The sequence below is a fragment of the Orycteropus afer genome, unplaced genomic scaffold (genome assembly GCF_000298275.1).
Source record: "Orycteropus afer afer isolate SDZICR_OR568_19922 unplaced genomic scaffold, OryAfe1.0 scaffold00132, whole genome shotgun sequence".
Classification (NCBI taxonomy): domain Eukaryota; kingdom Metazoa; phylum Chordata; class Mammalia; order Tubulidentata; family Orycteropodidae; genus Orycteropus; species Orycteropus afer.
The window spans coordinates 5,726,777-5,752,102 of NW_006921719.1; the positions used below are offsets into that span (position 1 = coordinate 5,726,777).

General features: G+C 43.5%; 1 protein-coding gene across 1 annotated transcript; it reads left to right on the top strand.

Annotated features, from left to right (window-relative positions):
- The first annotated feature begins 361 nt into the window (after positions 1-361).
- On the top strand, positions 362-4,322 carry RPS17 (ribosomal protein S17). Its single transcript, XM_007945120.2, has 6 exons — positions 362-415; positions 565-579; positions 878-1,029; positions 1,373-1,478; positions 1,965-2,030; positions 4,242-4,322. The coding sequence occupies exons 1-6, from the start codon at positions 362-364 to the stop codon at positions 4,320-4,322; spliced, it is 474 nt and encodes a 157-aa protein (XP_007943311.2).
- Positions 4,323-25,326: the final 21,004 nt, after the last annotated feature.

Genomic DNA, 25,326 nt, shown 5'->3' on the forward strand with positions numbered 1-25,326 from the left:
TTAGACAAGTTGGAGGGAAAGCTCCTCTGCTAAGGTGTCGTTGGAGCAAAGACCCGGAAGGAATGAGATAAGCCTCTCCCAGTCTCATGCCAGACAGACACAAGTCTGTGACCCGCGGACTGCGTGGGGGTCCTGGGCAGAGCACCTTCGCCTACATCACCTCTCCACAGTACTGGATCGCCTTCCTTCCTTCGCTTTCTCAAGGACTCAAAGGTCGCCTTCCCATTCCCAGTGTGTCCGCACCCCAGCATGTGCTAAAGAAATGCACTCTTACAAGTCCAAAATACATCAATCCCGCAGTCAAGGCAGCGGCGCCGAAAGCCGACCCTAGCCACCCCTTTCCGTGGAGCTGGAAGCGGCAATGGAGGAGCCCCGCCTCTCGGGGGCGGGACATACGGGAGGGGTGAAGAGGGGGGTAGGCCCGCCTCCTACACTGCCGCCCCGCTCCGCCAGGGGTCGCTGTGGCGCCTCAGCGGACTCTGTGCCTCCCAGGTTAGGCGGAAGCGGCTCTCTGGCCTGTGCCTTATAGGTCTCTCTTATGTTTCCTGTTTCCTCTTTTACCAGGGACCCGCCGACATGGTAGGTGTTTTGGCCTGAGGCCGCCATCTGCACAATCGTTCCCCATCCACAATTTTCCGCGGCCTGCAACCCGCAAAACGAGGCTATGGGTCGGGTGCGGGCAGGGCTCTACCAGGCGCGGGCCTCAGAGCTGGCCGCAGGCCACCGCAGGGACCCCCGAGCTCCCGGCATCACCCGGCCCGTCCTCTCTCCCGGACCTGGTCCCTGCGGGTGAACCCCACTCTCAGCAGGCTGGGCTCTGCCCTCTTTCAGGAGGGGTGCACCGATTCACGAATGACCCTGTTTTCTGCACCCGCAGGGTCGCGTTCGCACCAAAACCGTGAAGAAAGCGGCCCGGGTCATCATTGAGAAGTACTACACGCGCCTAGGCAACGACTTCCACACCAACAAGCGTGTGTGTGAGGAGATCGCCATCATTCCTAGCAAGAAGCTCCGCAACAAGATAGCAGGGTGAGTTGAGTGGCACTTGGCCTCTTGGGCCTGGAGGAAGAGGGAGAGCCCGGGCCCCCACGGGTTTATGGCGATCAACTTGGGAGGAGGCTTTGCGCCCGGGTGGTTTTGTTAGCATCCATCGAGATGCTACGGAGACGAGCACTAGAGTTTGGCGTTGCCTGGGGACAGGCAGACATAAGTGGAGAAGAGCATGCAGAAGGTCTGTGCATGTAGTGGTCCCAGGACAGAGAGGCTTCTAGAATGGCAAGTCTACTGTCAGTGGAAAAGAACTAAGATTGCTAATTATATACTCACACGTTGGTGTGTGTTTTTACTGTTATTGGGCATTTGCACTTTGTAGCTATGTCACACATCTGATGAAGCGTATTCAGAGAGGCCCTGTGAGAGGTATCTCCATCAAGCTGCAGGAAGAGGAGAGAGAAAGGAGAGATAATTATGTTCCTGAGGTAAGTTTGTGGCTTGTTCCCTGAGCCTCAGGTTCATCCTGAAATGCTAAAAAGCATGTTTCTAAGAATATTTGAGGTACCTAGCTTCCAAAGGAACATCATAATTGGCTTACTTTACTTCCTTATGTTAGCTTTTGTTGTGTCTTGTTGGGGCCATCTAAGTTCAATGAGAGCCCTTAACGATGTTTGGGGACTGCTGTCACATTTCCTGGTTTGATTAACTTAATGTAGTATTCCTGAAGCATCAACCCAGTCTTGGTTTTCTGAGTACTGATTAATAATGAGGGTATATGACAGTAAACCAGAAGTACAGATCTTTGGGACCTGTATCACTGTAACAGACTGCTCGTTTTATCACTTATCCCTGCAGAGAGACACCTACTTTTTTTTTTTTTTTTTTCCTATCCACTTAATCTGGGCGAAGCAGCAGCAGAAGTGAGAGAGGGCTCATAGATTGATAATGTGGACCCACCTTGTTGCTTCTAGGTCTCAGCCCTGGATCAGGAGATCATTGAAGTAGATCCTGACACTAAAGAAATGCTGAAGCTCTTGGTAAGTTTGCTGGATTCCTAAAATAAGACTTCCCTGGCTGTGAACCACTGTCCAGTAATAATAGCTACTGTTTATTTGGTCCTTAACGTGTACCTGGCATTTTTCTCAGCACTTTATGTGTATTATGCTTAATCCTCACAGCACCCCATGAGGTGCATCCCATCATTTACATTATACAGATGAAATGATAAGTCCAAGATGATAGGGCAAGTAAACAGCAAAGTTTGGGATCTCATCTGTGCTTCTGCCCACTAAACTAGGCTGCCTCCAGAACAGGGGTCACCGGTTACCAGAGGTTGTATCAGTGAAACTGCTCTCCACAAGGTCGTTATGTAATCTCCAAACCCAGTTGTCTCTTACATAGCTTCCAGGATACCCCTTCTCTGTTGGTCCCTTCATTATCCTTTTGGTTCTGTTTCTGGCTCCTCATTTGCCCCCTCAGTTCCATCTTTGTTCTTTTTAATTCTACCTTTTCCCCCCTCTGTATGCTAACTATTCAGAAGGCTGTGTACCCAGTGCCCCTCTGGACTGGTTTCATTTTTAAATGACTTATCTTAGTCTGTGTACATAGTCTGGTGAAAGTAGCGTGGGTTTGGTAGCAGAGTGTTGGTAATTTTAGGAACTTCGTTTTTACTTTTTGTGGTTGTTAAACACTTAAGACATTCAATAAGATAATAAAATACAAAATGAACTCCAATGTACCCACTACCTAGGTTCAGAAAAATATTACTGGTGCAGCTAAAGTTGTGCAGGTCATTTGCTTCTGAAATAACCACAATCCTAAGTGTAACTTTTTAGTTGCAGCTGTAAAATGGGTTTTTGAGGATAAAATGGAACATGGAGCTTCAGGTATATGGGAGGCCCTTAGGGTGGTGGGTTGTTGGGTTTTTTTTTTTTTTAAACTCACGCACTGAGATTACTCTGGCATAAGGATAGGCTGTAATCTTTTTCTCCCTCTGTTCTTCATGGTGCCTGTGCCCCTCACAAATGCTCATGGGGTTAGGAATGCCTTGGGGGCTGGTGTCAATGAAGGGATTAGCACTGTGTCCCTGGGGCAAGGAGCTCTGGTGGTGCGATGGTTAAGCACTCAGTTGCTCACTGAAAGATTGGTGGTTTGAGCCCATCAGCAGTGCTGTGGGAGAAAAGGCCTGGCAATCTGCTGTTGGAAAGATTTCCCCCCCAGCACCGCCACAAAAGAAATGCAAAAAGAAAACAATGCCACTGGGTCACTTCTGACCCAGAAACCCTATAAAACAGTAAAACTGCCTTGCAGTTTCCAAGGCTGTAAATGGTTCCGAAAGTAGACTGCCCTCGCTTTCTTCCACAGAACAGCAGGTGGGTTCAAGCCACTGATCTTCTGGTTAGCAGCTTGAATGCTTTAAGTGCTTTACTACCAGAGCTCCCCATGGAAAGATTACTGCCTAGGAAACCCTGTGAGGCAGTTCTCAGTCACATTGTTGCTATGAGTCGGACACACAACATCCCTGGGATAGTGACTCTCACAAGCTCAGATTTCGTCCCCCAGGGGACATTGGGCTATGTCTGGACGCATTTTTGGTTGTCACAGCTGGAAGTTACTAATTATCTAGTAGGTAAAGGCCAGGGATGCTGCTAAACACTTCAGTGCACAGGACAGGCCCCCACAGTAAATTGTCAGTAGTTCCAAGGTTGAGAAACCTTGCTCTGGAGTAATGTGAAGGAGAGGGGGAAACGAGGGAGAAGGACATCAGGATCCCAGAGCACCAGATTGCCTGAGGGAAGGCAATCCAAGCAGACAGCTGCACAAGTGAAAGATGTAAAAATGAGCATAGAACGCATGGAAGGTAGTTCAGGGTCAGTGAAAGCGGCCCCTAAATACAGGGTTGGATTATAGTCAGCATTGCCACTGTCTAGGCAGGTTTGTGTTAAACATCAGTCTGGGAAAGTGGAGGCATTGCTGAATACAAACCAAACCCAGTCTTCCTCCCGTGGAGCAGCTGGTGGGTTTGAACCACTGACCTGATGAACAGCCAGATTGATGCCTTGCCCACTACACCACCAGAGCTCCGTAGACTAGGCCCCTCATGAGTGCTCTCACTCTGGGGTGGGGGTGGGGTGGACAGGTTTTGAGAGTGTCTGGAGGGGCCCTCTTGGGTTCCTTTTGGTGTTGCTGAGGCTCTGGCTTCATATCTCACAGGTAAAGCTTACACTGAACCCATTTTGTTGTTCTAGGACTTTGGCAGTCTGTCCAACCTGCAGGTCACTCAGCCCACAGTTGGAATGAATTTCAAAACACCACGTGGAGCCGTGTGAATTTTTCCACTGTGCTGTAATATTTTCAATAAACCTGGGACACAAACCTTGCCTGTGTCATCTGTGGGGTTTGGTGTGGGTGGCAGTTCTTTCTTTCTCATGGGGACACTTGGGAGCTGACAGGCTCTCCCAGCAGCTGCCTGGGATGTAGGGTCTTTGTGGGGAGTGGTTACAGTTGAGCACAGGCTCTAAAATGTAATTTGAGCGGGACCTGGCAGCTGAGGGTCCTGCAGGTGTGTGTAATATAAGTGGCCTGGACTATGATCCTCCAGGGTTTGGAGGCAGTGCCCAGACTAAAGGGTATATTCCAAACACCTGAGCCCAGAGCTCAGCCCACCTGCTTTGGAGCACTGTATCGCTATTGCCACCTCCAGTATGACCAGCTCTGGGCACTAACCTTGGCCTTGGACAGAAGCTAGGAGATGCAGAGGATTGGGCTTTCTGTGGGTGAGGTGGGAGGAGCTGTGTATTTACACGTTCGTGTTAAGCCAGTATTGGAGTGCTAAATAGGGGCAGGGAGGCGGCATCTTCTAGCTGCACAAGAAGACAATCACCATCAGCAGCCCAAGGCCTGTTCCTGTGAGGCCAGACATGCTGCCACTATCCAGTGCTCTTACTAGCCTTGATGCCAACCATTCCTCCTGTGGCACCCACTGATAATTTGCTGCAGTGGCAGCACAACTCAGATGATGGGGTTTATTAGGGAAGCAACAGGCTATAATTGAAGAGCACACTCAATCTCTGAGCCAGCTGTCTCAGAAGTGTGTGTCTCAGCTGGCAATCAGGTTAATTCCTGTCTTTAGGAGGGCTCCTTTTTGAACCTGGCAGAGTGGCCAAACCAACCAATCCCAACATCAGAATTCTATACACCTCTGAGAGAGCGAACTTCCCAGAAGATTGCTTTGTGCAGCTCCAACAGAAACCTCATGGCAAAGGGGGCATTACAAAGCCTGGCTAGAGAAGCCATACCATGTAATTTACTACAGCACATAGAGCATGGGACGCATTCTTGGGGGGTGGGGGGTGGTAGGTTAATCAGGAGTGGCATGTTAAAATCTTGTTTAAAGGAGGATGGCTTACTAGCTTGTTCATTGTCGTCAAGTCGGCTCCAACTGGGCGACCCTATGCGACAGAAAACAGCCCAGTCCTATACGATCCTCGCAATTGCTGTTTGAACCCATTGCTGAAGCCACTATCAATGTACCTTGAGGATCTTCCTGTTTTTCATTTACCCTTCACCAAAAACAAAACAAAAAAAACTGCTATCCAGTCAATTCTGACTCATAGTGACCCCCATTTGGTTTCCAAGGTGGTATGTCTATATAAATAGATGTCCCACTGCCCTTCCATGGAGAAGCCGGTGAGTTTGAACCACAAACTTTCTGGTTACCAGTCGATTGTCTACCAAGTGTGATATCCTCCAGAGAGTGGTCCCTTCTGATGACAACCAAAGTATAAGATGATGTCTGGCCATTCTTGCTTCTTGAGCGTTCCAGTTACAATTCAAGACATATTTGTTGTTCTGGCAGTCCATAGTATATTCAGTATTCTTCACCAACGGTATAATTCAAATGCATGAATTTTTTCAATCTTATTCATATAAGGCTATTGAAAATCCCATGGCTTGGATCAGATCAGGTGCACCCCAGTCTTTAAAGTGACATTTTGCTCTTTTAACACTTTCAAGAGGTCTTTAGCAAATGTGCTCAATGCAAAATGTCATTTGATTTCTTGACTGCTGTTGCCCATGAGTGTTGATTGTGAATCACTAGCTGGATCCCAGGTATTCAGATTGTTCTGGGCTCTCATTAAATTCACGTGTGCATCTGAGTGGTCGTTCTGTACTTAGCTTTGGGATCTGCTGAGGTTGTGAGTCCTGGGGTGGGGGTGGGGAGGGTGGTCAGGGATGGGGCTGGGGGCAGCTCTATAAGAAAGGTCCATGTTTCTGAATGTTGAGTTACAGTGCTCCATGCACTTGTGTCTTTGGTCTGAGTTTGGGGGTGGTGTGTGTGTGTGCATACGCATGTAGCCAAGGTAACAGCAAGGAAGTGACAGAGTTGGGATTTGAACCCAGGTCAGTCTGGGTCCAAAGCTCCCACTCTCTACTGATCCTTGCACATCTGCTTTATCAAGCAGATACAGAAAGCAAACATTTTTAAAATGGGTTCTGTTACTTAATTTCATTATGCAGTAAAACCTATGAAAGCTGAAACCTGTGTAAGGCAGAAAACTGTCAGAGAAGGAAAATAAATATTTTCCACTAATGGCAATAGAAAAGTAGTAAGATGCAGTAAATGATCCTGGATTGGATCCTAGACCTGCTTTAAAGAGCATTATTAAGGTAATGTGGAAAACTTGTGAAACCTTGAAAAAACGACAGTTCTGTTGAGTTCCACTTCTCACAGTTTTCACTGTAGTTTCAAACTTAGAGAAAAGTTGCAAGAATAATACAAAGACCCCACCAAATCCACTGCCTTCGAGTTGATTCCCACTCAGTTCCCTTTTAGGACAGAATGGAACTGCCTCATAGGGTTTCCAAGGCTGTAAATCTTTATGGAAGAAGAGTGTCTCATCTTTCTCCCACACTGTTGCTGGTGTGTTTGAACTGCTGACCTTTTGGTCAGCAGCCAAATGCTTTAACCGCTACATCACTAGAGCTCTTAAGAATAATACAAGGATAATCAAAGGTCACTGACTTCGAGTCAATTCCAATGCACAGCAACCCTATAGGACAGAGTAGAACTGCCCCATAGGGTTTCCAAGGCTGTTAATGTTTATGGAAGCAGACTGCTCCTTCTTTCCCCTGCAGAGTGGCTGGTGGGTTTGAACCGTCAACCATTTGGTTAGAAGGCCAATGCTTTAACCACAATGCCACCAGAGCACCTTAGAATAATGCAAGAAACTCTCAAATAGCCAAATTTACCATCTCTTCAAATTTTGTCCTAATTGCTTTAATCTCTACACACACACACATACACTTTGCAAAAACATTTGAGGTTAAATTGGGAATAGGCCCTATTCTACCTAAATATTTTCAGTTTCTGTATCTTAAGAACAGTGACATTCTCCTACAAAACCACAGTACAATGATCAAAATCAGGAAATTTAACATTGATACGTTACCATTATCTACAGTCCATAATCAAATTTTGCCAATTACCTGAATAATGCTAGGACCCAATCCAGGATCACTTACTGTATCTGGTTTTCATGTCCTCAGACCAGTTCCTCAGCCTTCTGTGTCTTTTGTGACTTTGGCTTTTAAAGTATTGGCCAGTTACTTTGTAGAATATCCTTCAACTAGAATGAACCTAAAAGTCTACTTTCAAATAACTACACTTCACAGTACAGGTACCTTAGAGTATTCCCAATCCTTCTCTTTTCCACATAACATTGCTGTCATTCATTTTACTTATTCACAAACTATAATCATCCAATATGTTGTTGCTATTATTTTAAACAGGAGTTCTAGTGATGTATTGCCTAAGGCATTTGACTGCTAACCACAAAGCTGGTGGTTCAAACCCACCAGCCACTCCTTGGAAGGAAGGCTGGGCAATCTACTTCCATAGTGATACTGCCTCGGAAACCCAAAGAGGGGTTGCAATGAGTCGGATCTGACTTGTCGGTAGTGAATTTTCTTTTCTTTTCTTTTTTTTTTTAAACAAGCTTATCTGTTAGATCAGTTAAGAGTAAGATTTTATTTTACCTACATTTAGTCCTTCTCAATGCACATCTTAATGTAGATGTGAGTTTCTCACCAACATCACTTTCCAAATAGAGATAAATTCCCTCAATTTTTGTTGTCTGAAAAAGTCTACTTCTCTTTCACTTATGTGAAATGACCCATTGTACCACAAGGATCATTTCACTGAGTCCAGAATTGGAGGTTGATGAACACTCAATATTTCGCTCCACTCTTTTTTCTTGCATGGTTTCTAAAGACCAGTCTGATGCAATTCTTATCCTTGTTCTTTTATAAGTAAGGTGCCCACCCATCCCAGCTTCTTGTCCTTTTTCTTCAGTTTGAATATGTAGATATTTTGGTACTTAACCTGCATGGCTTCCTGGATCTGTGTCAACAATTTTTTTTTCGTTCTTGTTTTTTTAAAATACATTTTATTGAAATATAATTTATGTGCAGTGAAATACACAAAACTAAAGTGACATGGGTCAATGGTTTTTTGGTTTTTTTTTGGCAGTATTCCTTCTCCTCTCCTTCTACCCTGGTAACCAGCAAAGAAAGTTCACTTCCATATTTAAACCTTTCCTTGACTTTTTACAACAATACACTAATATTATATTTGTCCTTCTTTGATTGATTTATTTCACTCAGCATAATGTCCTCCAAGTTCATCCATGTTACGTGGTGTTTTGCAGATTCTACATTACTCTTTAGCATTGCATAGTATTCCATTGTGTATATGTACCATAGTTTGGTTATCCATTTTTCCGTTGATGGGCACGTAGGTTGTTTCCATCTTTGTGTCAACAGTTTTGGAAAATTCTCATTCATTATTACTTCAAATATTTCTTCTGTTCCATTATATGTACATTGTTGTTGTTGTTGTTGTTATGTGTCGTCAAGTTGGACCCGACTCATAGCGACCCCTCCTTGGGTTTCTGAGGCAGTAACACTATGGAAGTAGATTGCCCCATCTTCCTTCCGAGGAGTGGCTGGTGGGTTTGAACCTCCAGCCTTCTGGTTAGCAGTCAAGTGCCTTAGGCACTACGCTACCAGAGCTCTCATATGTACATTACACTCCTGTAATTGTTCCACAGTTCTTGGATGTTCTTTTTTTTTTCCCAATCTTTTTTTTTTTTTTTTTTAACTTTTTAAATTGTGTTTTGGGTGAAAGTTTACAGAGCAAATTTGTTTTCCATTCAACAGTTCATACACATTTTGTTTCATGACATTGATTGCAATCCCCAGAATGTAACAGCTCTCTCCCCACTTCCTCCCTGTGATTACCTTTTCCCTTGTCCTTCTTTCCCATGCATTCCTGCCCTTTGAGCTTTCTCCCTGTGCAAATACTGCCCTTTCGATCTGCCATGGTTGATATTCTAAGGAGTGTACCTCACTGGTATAAATGCTCACCTCATAGATTGTCTATTGTTTGGCTGAAAGTTACTCCTTTTTCTTTTTGCTTTTCAATTTGCAAAGTTTCTACTGACATATCTTCCTTCAAGCTGATTATTTCCTCAGCTGTGTCCAATTTACTAATGAGCCCATCAAAGACATTCTTCATTTTTGTTATAGTGTTTTTGATTTCTCACATTTCCTTTTGCGTATGTATTTCTTAGAATTCCAGTGTCCACTTTTTCCATTACAGCCTCTAGGATATTAATTACTTTAAATTCTCAGTCCAATAATTTTATCTCTGCCATACATATCTAAGGAGCCCTGGTGGTACAATGGTTAACAGCACAGATGCTAACTGAAAGGTTGGCAGTCCGAACCCATTCAGTGGCTCTGCAGCAGAAAGACCTGGTGATCTGCTCTCATACAGATTACAGCCTGGGAAACGCTATGGGGAAGTTCTGCTCTGTCACGTGGGGTCACTATGAGTTGAAATCAACTCAACAGCACATGACAACAACTGCCATATCTGAATCGGGTTCTGATATTGGCCCTGCCTTCTCAGACTCTGTTTATTACGTTGAGCATGCCTTGTAATTTTTTTGTTTGAAGCCAGATCTGATGTACTGGGTAGGAAGAGCCAAGGTTCTCTCAGCTGTAAAGTTCTGTTGATGTGAGGTGTAAGGGAGAAGCAGTCTACAGTCTTATGATAGGTCTCAGTCTCTTAGTGAGACTGTGACCTTCACAAGTGCTTCTCAGCTTTCCCCACTCCTTGGGTAAAACAGGAAGGCTAGAGAAGCCTGGAATTCATTATTTCCCTTCCCCCAAGACAAAGGCTGCAGGGGGGCTGGCGTTGGGCAATTCTCCCTGCCCTGAAAGCCTAGATGGGCTGGGCCTGGGTATTTTTCCTCCTCCATGTCATTTAGGCTCTAATGAAACCCACCTTAGCTAGGCTCTGATAAAGCAGTTTCACTTGGGAGCAGGCTGTTTTCAAGAATAAAACGCTATTTCAAAATGACTTTTCCCCTTTCATTGCCAGAAGCACGAGGGGATTTTCCTCCCAGCTTCATGGTGTAAACCTGATGAGGCTCCTGGAGGTATTAAACCCAGGAAAGCCTGGGGACCCCTCCGAGGCTGATGATCCAGGAGTTTGTAACCTCTCAAACTAGTGCACAGTATCCAGAAATACTGTCCAATGGTGGGGCCGATCTTAGCAGCCGCAGCCACAGTGGGGTCTCTGCTCTCGGTAAGTGGCAATTCGCTGTAATTGTTTCTCTGTGTGTCTCTCAAGCTTTCAGGGCAGAGATTTGTTTTCTCTGTAAGCCCAGTTCTCTGACGGATACAAGGAGTTGTTGATTTTCAGGTTTTTGGCATTTTCTTGTTGTGAGGACTAGAGAGATGATTTCCAAGTTCCTTACGTGTCGGAACAGAACCTGGCCTTACCTTTGTAATTATCAAATTGTGAGGAGACATTTTGAAGCCAACTATCTTGTCTTCATCAACTTTTTTGCCCACCAACTTTAGTCTCGATTGATGATTTTTTGACTCTGACATTCCCATTGTATATGTTAGTATTCTGTTCTAAGGTAAGCAGTCTCTATCTCATTTGTTCACAGCAAACTTTTGTTCTCATTTTTTGGGGTGAGCTCAATCATTCTCGATAAACACTCTTGCCTTCTAAATACCACTTTGCCTAAAGAAGCCTCCTCCTTCCTCTTGGGTCTGTGGAATCAGTGGTGAGACAAGCATTGCCTGCTCTGTACAGGGAGAAGTTAGAGCCAAGCCAGTATCTGGACAGTTTGCCGTATTGCTGCTTGCCACACTCTTCCACTAGGAGGCACTGTCATCCTTATTTACATCTGCCGGAGCCTCCACCTCTGCGACCTTGAACCTTTGGTAACTTTCAGATGGGATTGCGTGGTGTGAGGAAGCGGCTTTAAGCGCCAGCCGTGTTGGGTAACCTCTGTAGGTTTAAATCCCTTCATCTGCCAAATAGGACTAATAATCGGTTGTTGGACTAATAACCTGGAATTTGCTCCAACTCCTGACGACCTGATAGACTAATAATAAAAACCAAACTCGTTGCTGTGGAGTCCATTCTAACTCAGGCTGACACCATAGGAGAGAGCAGAACTGCCTCAGAAGGTTTCCGAGGTTGTAAATCTTTACGGAAGCAGGCTGCCATAGCGCTCTCCCGTGGGGCAGCTGGTGGGTTTCCACTGCTGTTCTTTTGGTTAGCAGCCCTGTGCTTAAACACTGGACTCCCAGGGCTCCTCAGGAAAATAATAAAAATCATCCACTGCCATCAATTCTAACTCATAGCAACTGTATAGGAAAGAGTAGAACTAGTCCATAGGGTTTCCAAGGCTGTAAATCTTTCTCCCGCGGAGCTGCTGGTAAGTTCCAACTGCAGACCTTTCTGGTTAACAGCCTAATGCCTTAGCCACTGCATCGCTAATAAACCAAAAAAACAAAAAACCCCACTGGAGTTCATTTCTCACTGATAGCCACCCCTCCTTGGGTTTCCGGGGCTGTATTTCTATGGAAGTAGATTGCCCAATCTTGCTTCCAGGAAGTGGTTGGTGGGTTTGAACAGCCAGCCTTCTGGTTAGCAGCCAAATGCCTTAGGCACTGCATTGCTAATAGTCCCCATTAAAATTACCTGTGGAACTTGTTAAGAGCAACGCCCAAGCGTGGTAAATTTTGGTAGTTTTATGTATTATAATTAAATTTTGTTGTTGTAAATATATATATGTAACATGTTGTTATTTGCCATCAAGTCGGACCCAACTCACAGCGCCCCCTCCTTGGGTTTCCAAGGCAGTATCACTATGGAAGTAAATTGCCCCACCTTCCTTCCAAGGAGTGGCTGGGGGGTTTGAACCGCCGGCCTTCTGGTTAGCAGTCAAGTGCTTTAGGCACTATGCTACCAGAGCTCCTATATGTAACTTGTTGTTGTTGTTGTTGTTATGTGCCGTCGAGTTGGACCTGACTCATAGCGACCCATCCTTGGGTTTCTGAGGCAGTACATGTAACATAGTATTTGCTAATTCAACACTTCTCAGGTGTTCAATTTAGTGATACCAATTGCATTAATCACATTGTACGACTATCACCCATGATCAATCCATGATTCCCATCACCATAAACAGAAACTCGCTGGGTCCTAAATTGACAGTAGCGGCTCTCTGTCCCTCTCCCTCCTGCCCTGGTAACCACTAATGAACTTTGGTGTCTATCCATTTGCCTGTTAATGTTGTTTCATATATAAGTGAGATTATACAGTATTTGTCCTTTTGTGATTGACTTATTTCATTCAGCATAACGTTTTCAAGATATTAAGACTTCATATATTTTTATGGCTGATATCTCAAGGCTTCTGAAATTTGACAGAATATCAGCCGAGATGTTTCAGTAAATGAATGTAATGCTGGAAGCACTGAGTCACCTGTGTCAAGAAATTTGCAAGACAGCTACCTGGACAACTGACTGGAAGAGACCCATATTTGTGCTTATTCCAAAGAAAAGGTTGTTTTTTGGGTTTTTTTTAAACAGAATGGATTATTATTTATTTTATTTTTACAGAGCAGAGTTTGTTGTCCATTCAGCATTATGTGTACTTTTAGTTTCACTCCCCATTTACCATCCCCAACCCTAACCCAGTCTCCTCCCCTCCCTGCCTGGTAAACGCTACCCCTCCCTCACCCCACCCCCACACAGTTATGCGCTCCTTTGTGTCCTGCATTTCCTCCATGTGAATGTTGCCCCTCTGGTGCCCCATGGTCGATTGCTCCAAGAGATGCATTTCCATAGAGTATGTGTGTGAGTCGCCCTGGTTTGAGTGGTCTGCATGTACATCTTGTTTACTACTGGGCTGAAAGCCAGCCCCTGGGAATGAATTTTATTCCAGGAGAATGTGGATTATTAAACAATATTATTAATATCATATCCAAGTAAAATTTTGCTGAAGATAATTCAAAAATGGTTGCAGTCTGTCACCAGGGAAATGCCAGAAACTCAAGCTGGATTCAGAAGAAGATGAGGAACAAGGGATATCATTACTGATGTGAGATGGATCTTGGCTGAAAGCAAAGAATACTAGAAAGATGTTTATTTGTGTTTTATTGTTTGTGGAAAGGCATTCCGCTGTGTTGGTCATAGTAAATTATGGAAAACATTGCAAGAAATAGGAATTGCAGAATGCTTATTGTGCTCATGTGGAACCTATACATAGGCCAAGAGGCAGTCATTTGATCAGAACAAGGGGATACTGCATGATTTAAAGTCAGGAAAGTTAGGCATCAGGGTTGAATCCTTTCATCATACTATTCGACCTGTATGGTGAACAAACAAACCAAGAAGCTGGGCTGTATGAAGAAGAATGTGGCATCATTAACAACCTGCCCTACACAGATGATACAGCTTTGCTTACTGAAAGTGAAGATGACTTCAAGCACTTGCTGATAAAAATCAAAGACTATAGCCTTCAGTATGGATTACACCTCAACTCAAAACAAAAATCCTCAACAACTGGCCCAGTAAGCAATATTGGGATAAATGGAGACAATATTGAAGTTGTCAGAGATTTCATTTTACTTGGATCCACAATCAATGCCCATGGAAGCAGCAGTCAAGAAATCAAACAATGTATCACATTGGGCAAATCTGCTGCAAAAGACCTCTTCAAAGCATTGAAAAGCCAACATGTCACTTTGAGGACTAAGTTGCCCCTGACTCAAGCCATGATATTTCACTCACTTCATATGTATGTGAAAGTTGGACAGTGAATAAGGAAGACTGAAGAAGACTTGATGCCTTTGGATTATGGTGTTGGTGAAGAGTAATAAATATACCATGGACTACCAAAAGAACACACATATCTGTCTTGGAGGAAGTAGAGCCAGAATGTTCCATAGAAATAAAGATGGCAAGAGTCTGTCACACATAATTTGACATGTTGTTAGGAGGGACCAGCCTGTGGAGAAGGATACCATGTTCACTGCTATCAAGTAATTTCCAACTCACAGTGACCTGTCCTTGGGTTTCTGAGGTGTTACCTCTATGGAAGTAAATTGCCCAACCTTTCTTCTGAGGAGTGGCTGGTAGGTTTGAACCACAAGCCGTCTGGTTAGCAGTCAAATGCCTTAGGCACTACGCCACCAGAGCTCCCTTGTAAAGTAGAGGGTCAGCAAAAAAAAAATGGAAGACCCTCAATGAAATGGATTGACACAGAGGCTGCAACAGTGGGCTCAAACAGCAATGATTGTGAGCATGGTGCAAGTCTGGCAGTGTTTTGTTCTGTTGTTTTGTTTTGGGTTGCTATGAGTCAGAACCTACTCAATGGCACCTAACAACAACAATTTTTCATTGTATGTACCACATTATGTTTATCCATCCATTTATGGACATTTAGGTTGTTAAACCTTTTGGCTATCATGAATAGTGCTGCAATGAACATTGGTGTGCATGTGTCTGTCTGTGTCTCTGCTTTCTGGTTTACCTAGGGGTGCATTCTCAGGGTCATATGGTAGTTGTGTGTTGAACTGTTGGAGGAAATTGTTTTCTATAGCACCTGCACACTTTAGCTTTCCCACCAGCAAAGTATAAGGCTTCCATTTTTTCCACATCCTCACCAACATTTGTTTTCTATTTTTTTATCTTAGTCATTCTAACAGGTGTGAGGTGGTATCCACTGTGGTTTTAATTTGTGCCTTCCTCATGGCTAATGGTGTAAAGCATCTTTTCTCTCAATCTGTAGGTCTTCTCACTTCTTAAAAATAAATTCCTTTGATGAATAAAAGCATTTGGTTTTTGTGAGGTCCCACTTACCTTGTCTTTTGCTGCTTGTGCTATTGTTATCATATCTGATAATCCATCAATAAAAACTCGGCCCAGCAGCCATGCCCCCCACATTTTCTTCTAAGAATTTTATGCTCTAGGTTTTAACCAACCAATTGAATTGGTTTTTCTGTGTGGTGTGAGGAACGGATCCTGACTGACCTCTTCTGCATGTGGAAATGCACACAATAAAACAAAACAAAACGTCCATCTCATTCTAGCCCTCTAGTTCCTCTTTCTACATGGAGTCTTGTTGTCAGGTCTTGTAGATCCTTCTAGGAATTTTAACATATATAACATATGTGGGGTTTTAAAAAATGTCCACAAATTATTTTATACTCCTCCCTTTGGGAAGTGGAGCTTGTTTCTCTACCCTTGAGTGTGGGCTAAACTTAGTGACTCACTATACTTAATAGTGTGATGGAAGGGGCAGTGTGTGAGTTCCAAGACAAGGTCACAAAAAGACTTGGTGACTTTGTCCGTGCTCTCTCTCGGATCACTTGCTCTGGGGAACCCAGCTACCATGTTGTGAAGACATAGGAGCAGCCCTTTGGACAGGTAGGAGCTTTAGTAGCATAGTGGTTAAGCATTCAACTGCTAACCAAAAGGCCATTTGAACCCACCAGCTACTCTGCAGGGGAAAGATGAGGCAGTCTGCTTCTGTAAAGATTTACAGCCTTGGAAACTCTATGGTGGCAGTTCTACTCTGTCTTATAGGGTAACTATGAGTTGGAATTGACTTGATGACAGGGGGTTTGAGTTTGGACAGGTCCCTTTGGCAAGGAACTGAGGCCTCCTGGTAACAGTAATATAAGAAGGTCATCTTGAAAGTAGATCCTCCAGCCCTCAGATGTAATTGAGATATAATTTATATACCACAAAATTTACCCATGTAAACTCAGTGGTTTTTATTAATATTGTGCAGTTATCACAACTATCTAATTGCAGAACATGTTCATCATCTCAAAAAAAAAAACCCAATATCTATTAATCCACAAGTCAATTCCTGTGGTAGTTCAGTTTGTGTGTCAACTTGGCTGGGGCTGGTTGAGTGGCTGGGCAGCTGGATGTAGTATTCCCCATGATGAGACTGGTAATCAACTCCATGGTGGAATCTACTGTGAGCAGCTGAGTAGCTGCCTTTGGGACGTGGTCTGTTCCCTGTATATAAGGAGAAGCCTTGGGGAATGGTCTCTAGCTTATGGCACGCTTGAACCCTGCATGTAGCTGAGTAGTTGTTCAGTAGCCTGCCATGCTCTACCGACCTTGGGACTTTCAATGGGCTTAGATTAATGTTGTGCCATGTGGTTTGGTAACACTGAGATTGTGCCTTGTTCCTTGCTAACCTTGGGCTTGGCAGCCTCAGCAGCCAGCAACTGTCTGAGTGGAAAAAAAGCCTCTAGATTCAGTGGGCCCGGGATCAGGAGGCAGAGCTGAAGCCCAAGGTTGAGGGGCTTTCACCCAGCCCCTAGAACCTGGCACTTGGAACTCAGACTTCTAGCCTCCAAAACTATAAGAGAATAAACTCCTATTTGTTACAGCCATCCCATTAGTGGTATATTAGTGTCAGAACAGCACTAGGTAACCAAAACAATCCCCATCTCCACACCCTCCAGCCCTGAGTAACCACTAGGCTACTTCCTGTCCCTATGGATTTTCCTGGACATTGCATATAAATGGGATCCACAGTAAATATTTGGCCTTTTGTGTCTGGCTTCTTTCACTCAGCATAATGTTCACCCATGTTGTAGCATGTATAAGAACTTCATTCCTTTTTATGACTGAATAAATATTTCTTTGTATTGATAAAGTAGCATTTATCCATTGATAGACATTTGAGTTTTTAGCTTTTAGCTAGTATGACTCATGCTGCTGTGAACATTTGTGTACAAGCTTCTCTTTGAACCTACGTTTTCAATTCTCTTGGGTCATGGAATTTCTGGGTCACGGGTAACTCAGTGTTTAACTCTGAGGAACAGCCAAATAGTTTTCCAAAAGGCTGCACTATTTTACATTCCACCAGCAATGTATAAGGGTTCCAATTTCTCCAGATCTTGTTGTTGTCTATCTTTTTAATTGTAGCTGTCCTTGTGTTTATATAAGCAGTATCTTGTAATCCCCCCCCCCAATTTTGGTAAATAAGTATGGAACATATCATTTACCTTTTCAACAATTTTCACATGTATAGTTTACTAACAGTTATGTTTATCATGTTGTTCAACCATTTCCAATTACCCGTTTCCAAATTTCCCCATCACCTTTAATAGAAGCTCAGTGTCCCCTAGGTAGTGCATTCCCCTTTTCCCTTCCCTTCTAACCTACTCCTGGTAACCAATAATTAACTTGTGCCTTTCACTCACCTACCCTAGATATATCACATAAATGGAATTGTACTCTGTATTGCTTAGTACTTCTTCTTTTTTTTTTTTTTTTTTAACCCATTTTTATAGTAAGGAGCCCTAGTGGCGCAGTTGTTAAGCACTTGGCTGCTAACTGAAAGGATGGCGGTTTCCATTTCATCAGCTGCTCCTTGATAGAAAGATATGCCAATCTGTTTCCATGAAGATTTACAGTCTTGGAAACCCTATAGGACAGTTCTACTTTGTCCTATAGGGTGCTCTGGTAGTGTAGTGGGTAAGGCATTTGGCTACTAACCAGAAGGTCAGCAGTTCAAATCCACCAGCTGCTCCATGGTAGGAAGATAAGGAAATTTACTTCCTAAAGATTTACAGCCTTGGAAACCCTATGGGGGTTGATATGAGATAGAGTTGACTCGATGGCAGTAGATTTTTTTTTTTCTTAGACTCTGGCCTATAGGTTCGCTGTGAGTCAGAATGGCCTCTATAGCAATGGGTTTGGTTTCCTTGGTTTTGTTTTCATCGTTATTACTTGTTCTCCATTCTGTTTTTGAATTTCAGTGGTAAGATCATTACATCCTGTGCCTACTGAGTTTCTGCGTCAGCTAACATATCTATTGCGCAAGTCACCCAACCATGTAGACCTTAATTTTGTCAACTATTAGAGTAAGTCAACAGCGTAACAAACCCCAAAATATACGACAGACTCACGGAAAGAAGAGGAACTGGGTTGGAACAGCTAGCCAATCTCTGTTAGGTGGTCATGTGTTACCATTACCCTTTCCCTCTCCCACGGTGTAACAGTTGTGTAGTTTGGTGGAATTGAGCCCACTGCCGGCTCCTGGGGCCCCAACATTCTTCTTGCACCAATTATTGGTTTAGTAATGGACACATAACCCAGGTCTAAGCCGGCAGGATGTGAAATTCCTCTGCTCAGTTTCCTGTTCAAAGGAAGACACATGACATAAACCTTCCCAATCAGACTACCAAATGGTTAGGGAGGAGACCCATCCCCCCCAACTGTAAAAGTATGTTGCTTTGTAACTGCTGAATACCCAGTGATAGAACCAATTCCTGAACCAGAACGGAGCTCAGAGAACTGTGAGTCAGAGCTGGGGTCCTACTGAACCTCGCCTGAAGTTGGCAAGCTCTCTCTCTGGCCTTTGCGGTAACACAAGACAGCAAAGCTACTTTATTTCATAATAATTTGAGTTTAACTTTCTTTACTTGCAACCAGAAGCATCCTGACTGATAAATTGGCAGGAGCAAGAAGACAGAAAGGATAGAGTCTGGATCTCTGAGGTCTATTTCCTTTTGTCACTGCCATTTCTATGGTGTTTCTTCAAATATTTGAACACCCACACTGGGCCTGAATTGCTGTTATCCTAGTTTGACTTCCTATTTCCTTTGAATTATGGCTGGATGATTCATAGTTACTTTGAAGAATATATTATGGCATCTTATTTATCTTCCACAAAACCCAATGGAACCTAGTTCATATGATTTTCATTCCTATGTTTTATTTTAGCTATTTAAGCTACTTTTTTTACTGAGATTTATGGACCAGATAGCATACATGTTGCAGAATGTATTTGGTTTATAGCTGGGTATTATCTTTATATTAGTATAAGAATTATTTTACTTTTTGAGTTGGAATGTCTCAAACCCTTTAAAATTGAACAATTTGTCAAATGTGTCATTTTTATAGCACTTCCATAAGAGAAAAAATATCACATGGTATTCCTGAAAGAACATTTAGAGAGAGTTGTGTGGTATTCAGTAAAAAAATTGAAAATAACCTGGTAACTATTTAGAAATTGCTGCTCAAGAAGCTAGTGTGTACAACCTAAGCCATGAGCTCAGTGCCCAGACAGCTAGCACAACTGTGGGGACAAATGTAAGCTATGGAAGTCAAACCCGAGTCATTTAAATATAGAGAATGGCAAGGGTAGTGTGCGTGTGTGTGTGTGTGTGTGTGTGTGAGACAACCTCAGCATTAGAGCTACTACACTTGGAAGTAATATAAAGAATACTTAGGAGTCCTTGTGGTCCAGTGGTTAAGTATAGGGCTGCTAACTGAAAGGTTAGTGGTTTGAACTCATCAGCTGCTCTGTGGGAGAAAGATGTGGCAGTCTGCTTTGGTAAAGATTTGTTGTTGTTTTTATTTGCCATTGTATCAGACCTGACTCATAACAACTCCTCCTTGGGTTTCTGAGGCGGTATCACTACAGAAGTAGATTGCCCAACCTTCCTTCCGAGGAGTGGCTGGTAGGGGTGAACCACCAGCCTTCTGGTTAGTAGTCAAGTGCTTTAGGCACTATGCTACCAGAGCTCCCTTGGTAAAGATTACAGCCATGGAAAACCTATGGGGTTGTTCTACTTAGTCCTATAAGGTCACTCTGAGTTGGAATTGACTTGATGGCAATTTTTTTTTTTTTTTAAGTGTACTTACAGTAGGATAAAAACACAGAGATGGAAACGGGGCCAATGTTATACAAGGGTGGAATGATTAGTTCACGTCAGGAGTTAAGTCAGTGTGTGGAACTGCTGGCCACAGGCACTGCATGGTTGCCAACAGGGGTTGGATCACAATTTGGCTTGGAATTTCTACAACATCAACACAAAGGAAATCAGTCCCAGAATCCCTCAAGATTTAAAACAAATTTGACTACTAACCAGAAGGCTGGCAGTTCAAACCTACCAGCCACTCCTCGGAAGGAAGGTTGGGCAATCTACTTCAATAGTGATACCACCTTGGAAACCCAAGGAGGGGTCGCTATGAGTTGGATACGACTCAACACAGTGAGTTGGTTTTTTGGTTAGTGATTCAGAAGAAGTATAGTTTCTGAGCTACACCATAAAGAAATTGCTCAAACATCTTTTTGTTAGTCATGTGTACTACGTATAATATTGGAGCATATAATCTGTTATTATTCTCAGATGTTCACTCACAGATGTTCAATGTTATTATTTACTATTCAAAACACTGATATAGAGCAGACTATGGCCTGATCCGCAATGAAGCTTGTGTTGCTTTTGGGGGTTATAACACATAGAAAGTTGGCAATGTTCAACTTTTTTTTTGTTACTTTTTATTTTTGCTATGTTTCCGCCCCTCCCCTCAATGTTCAACTCTTAACAACATATGGCCATTGAACTACACACAGACCCAACAGCCATTACAACTTATGACACTACTGACTTCGTTGTACACAAAGCTTATGTTGTTAGGTGCTGTCAAATTGCCTCCAACTCATAGTGACCCTGTGTACAACAGAACGAAACATTGCCCAGTCACGCACCATCCTCACAATCTTTGCTATACCTGAGCCCATCATTGCAGCCACTGTGTCAGTCTATCTTGTTGAGTATCTTGCTCTTTTTCTCTGACCCTCCACTTTACCAAGCATGATATCCTTATCTAGGGAATGGTCCCTATGACAACATGACCAAAGTAGGTGAGATGAAGTCTAGCCATTCTTGCTTCCAAGGAGCATTATGGCTGCACCTCTTCCAGGACAGATTTGTTAGTTCTGCTGGCAGTCCATGGTGCCTTCAAAAATATACATCTTCAACATCACAACTCAAAAGTATCAACTCTTCTTCAGTCTTCCTTAGTCATTGTCCAGCTTTCACATGTATGTGAGGTGATTGACAATACCATGGCTTGGTTTAGGCACACTTTAGTCTTCAAAGAGGCAACTTTGCTCTTCAGTGCTTGAAAGAGGTCTTTTGTAGCAGATTAGCCTGGTGCAATATGTTGTCTGATTTCTTGACTGCTGCTTTCATGAGTGTTGACTGTAGATCCAAGCAATATGAAATCTTTGACAACTTCAATCTTTTTTCCGTTTATTGTGATGCTGCTTATTGGTTCGGTTGTAAGGATTTTCGTTTTCTTTACATTGGGGTGTAATCCATACTGCAGGGTGCAGTCTTTAATCTTCATCAGTAAGTGCTTCAAGTCATCTTCACTTTCCGCAAGCAAGGTTGTGTCATTGCTCTGTAGTAAATTACCTGGTATGGCTTTTCTAGCCATAAGTCTTTGTAAACTCTGTGGTAGAATTTGCTGTGAGCAACTGAGGAGCTCCTGATTATAAAAGTTATCCACCTGGGGTATTTTGTTTGGGGCAACACAAAGCAATGTTCTGGGAAGTTCCTGCTCTCTCTCAGGTGCTTAGAATTCTGATGTTATGATTGGTTAGTTTAGCCACTCTGCCAGGCTCAAAAGGAGGCCTCCTAGAGGCAGAAATCTCTCTCTCTGACTGCCGGTTGAGGAAGACGTGCTGCTGAAAGAGACACATGCTCCTGAAAGAGACATGCACTGCTGGGAAAGAGATAAAAGAGACACACATTGTGAGCGAGACACCAAGGGACATGCACTGTTGGGAGAGAGACTGTGGGCTGGGAGAGAGCATTTTTCCTGAGCTTGAATTGTGGCCTGGTGCTTCCCTAATAGACTCCATATTCTGTGAGTTCTGTGTCACTGCAGTGAATTATGAAACCCAGGAGAGAGGTGGTGGGTGCTTTGGGAGGAACGGTTGGTGAAATGGCTAGAGGGAGGCAGCATGTCTGGCCTTGCAGTAATAGGCCTTGGGTTACTGATGGTGATTCTGTCTTCCTCTTGTGCGGTTAGAGGTGGCCAGGAGATGTGGCCTCCCTGCCCTTTTGGCAGTTGGTGTCAGAAGTGGTGGGATTCCTTGCAGTGGTCCCAGATTAATGGAAGCATGGGACTTTGTAAAAGAAAGAAGGAAGGGGCTTGGGAAGTGAAACTTTGGATTATTAGGTGGTTATTTTGGTTGGTGTTACCTAAAAGGAGATAATTGATCCAGGGGCTAGGGCTTTTGGTTACACCCAGCCAAAGGCACAAGGCCATATACATGGAATGGAATGGTAATCATGGTGAAAAGATAAACCCTTGAAAGTCTTTAAAAGGATTATGTGATTTGGATTATGTGTTTACCTGAATGTACTATGGGTATTGAATGTTCTCTTACCTGCTTGTACATTAGAAATGATTATGGGGTATATGGATAACAGAGTGTGTGTAAGTCCGCCTTCAGCTGGTACTTTGATTGGATACATTAAAAGGGGAAATAGAATTTGCCCAGCAGTAACACAGGCTTTTGTTTTAAGCCCTGTGTGTAGAGAGTACTAGGAGTTAAGGTAGAAAACCTGAGCCCCACCCAGTACTACTGAGGGAACAGAAGATTTGCATTTGAAGAAAGGACCTAAAGGAAGAAGAAAAAAAAAAAAAAAAAAAAAAGACTGTTTGGCTTTTTGAATTTTGAGCAAGCATTTAGGCTTTGGGTACATCAAGGCAGGAAAGTCATGGTCCATGAGAGAAACCCCTTCCAGGACTGAAAGTTAAAGGAGGCCAGTGAGCAGTAGGCTTGAATGTTGCTCATTTGTGACCACGTGGGTCCACTTGAGTGGAAATGGGGGAAGTGCAGCAAAGAAGAAACAGGCTGAGTTTGGTACTCTTTGACTTAGGCCATGGAGGCTGGGGATGAGAGGAAGGGCTGGCTGGTCTGAAGTGCAAGGAGTTGTGAGCCTACGGGCCTTGAAATAGTCCCTGAGGACTGAAGATGTGAGCAAAGGTGCTGGCTGGTCTGAAGGGAAGGGAAGAGTGTGACTCCCAAACTCAGCAGCTGGTACCCATGACCTAGGTGGGATGGCTAGGGCTGAACTGACCAGAGCCCGACCAAAAGAAGAGGAAGATGTTTGACACTGAACTGGTGTTAATTTGCTGCAATTTGATGGCTTGTGCTGGACTGGACTTTGCCTGTTCATGGATGAAGATGCCTAAAGTTTCCAAGTGGAACAGAAGATTCTCCAGAGAGAAAGGACCATGCTTGTCTCCTCAGAGTACTGGTTTGCTAGGGATGGGCAAATTAGAAATTGGCTATTTAAAATGGGGGGAGACAAAGGCAAGAAGTGGCTGGCTTACACACTTTCATGGGTGTGGTTATTCTTAAACTGATGGTGAAGGGGGATGTTAAGGTTTGAAGTATAAAAGGGATGGGGATAATGGCTAGAAAAGCCAGGGGGTGGCCTGTGGTGTAGTAAATTGCCTGGTATGGCTTTTCTAGCCATAAGTCTTTGTAAACTCTGTGGTGGAATTTGCTGTGAGCAACTGAGGAGCTCCTGATTATAAAAGTTATCCACCTGGGGTATTTTGTTGGGGGCAACACGAAGCAATGTTCTGGGAGGGTCCTGCTCTCTCTCTCAGGTGCTTAGAATTCTGATGTTATGATTGGTTAGTTTGGCCACTCTGCCAGGCTCAACAGGAGGCCTCCTAGAGGCAGAAGAAGTGTCTCTCTGTTGGTTGAGGAAGACGTGCTGCTGAAAGAGACACACGTTGCTGGGAAAGAGATGCAAGGGACACGCATTGCTGAATGAGACACCGAGGGACATGCACTGTTGGGAGAGAGACTGTGGGCTGGGAGAGAGACTGAGCATTTTTCCTGAGCTTGAATTGTAGCCTGTGGTGCTTCCCTAATAGACCCTGTAATCTGTGAGTTCTGTGTGGCCACTGCGACGAACTATCGAACCCAGGAGAGAGGTGGTGGGTGCTTTGGGAGGAAGGGTTGGTGAAAGGGCTGAAGGGAGGCAGCATGTCTGGCCTGGCAGGAATAGGCCTTGGGCTATAGATGGTGATTCTGTGTTCCTCTTCTGGGGTTAGAGGAGGTCAGGAGATGTGGCCTTCTTGCCCTTTCTGTAGTCATCTGCATATCACAGGCTATTAATGAGTCTTCCTCCAATCCTGATGCCATGTTCTTCATATAGTCCAGCTTCTCAGATTATTTGTTCAGCATATAGATTGAATAAGGATGGTGAAAGGATACAATCCTGACACACACTGTTCCTGATTTTAAACCATGCAGTATTCCTTTGTTCTGTTTGAACAACAACCTCCTGGTCTATGTACAGGTTCCTCATGATCACAGTTCCCATTCTTCTCAATGTTATCTGTAATTTGTTATCATCCACACAGTTGAATGCTTTTGCATAATCAGTAAAACACAGATAAAACATCTTTCTGGTATTCTTTGTTTTCAGCCAAGCTCCCTATGATATCAGCAGTGATAGCCCTCCTTCTACATCCTCTTCTGAATCCAGCTTCCATTTCTGGAAGTTCCCCGTCAATTATACTGCTGCAACTGCTTTTGAATTATCTTCAACAACATTTTACTTGTGCATGATATTAATGATATTGCTTGATAATTTCCACATTCTGTTGGATCACCTTTCTTTGGAATGGATACAAATATCAATCTCTTCCAATCAGTTGGCCAGGCAGCTGTCTTCCAAATACTTGGCATAGTTGAGTAAGTGCCTCCAGCATTGCATTGGTTTGTTGAAACGTCTCAATGGATATTCCGTCAATTCCTTCAGTGGAGCATCAACTTCCTTTAATACCGTTGGTTCTTGATCATGTGCCACTTTCTGAAATACATGAATATTGACCAATTCTTTCTTTTTTTGTACAGTGACTGAGTACTCCCTCTATCTTCTTTTGATTACTCCTGCATCATTCAGTATTTTGCTCGTAGAATTCTTTGATACTGCAACTCGAGGCTTGCATTTTTTCTTCATTTCTTTCAGCTGAGAAATGCTAAGCATGTTCTTACTTTTTGTTTTTCTAACTTAGAGATCTTTGCACATAATAATTTACTTTATCTTCTCGAGCTGCTCTTTGAAATCTTCTGCTCAGCTCTTTTATCTTGTC

Excerpts from the sequence above, each read along its gene's own strand:
- RPS17 (XM_007945120.2), top strand. The coding sequence starts at position 362 with ATGGAGGAGCCCCGCCTCTCGGGGGCGGGACATACGGGAGGGGTGAAG. Across the intron at positions 1,479-1,964 it reads GAGATAATTATGTTCCTGAG|GTCTCAGCCCTGGATCAGGA; the intron begins GTAAGTTTGTGG and ends TGTTGCTTCTAG. Across the intron at positions 2,031-4,241 it reads AAGAAATGCTGAAGCTCTTG|GACTTTGGCAGTCTGTCCAA; the intron begins GTAAGTTTGCTG and ends TTGTTGTTCTAG.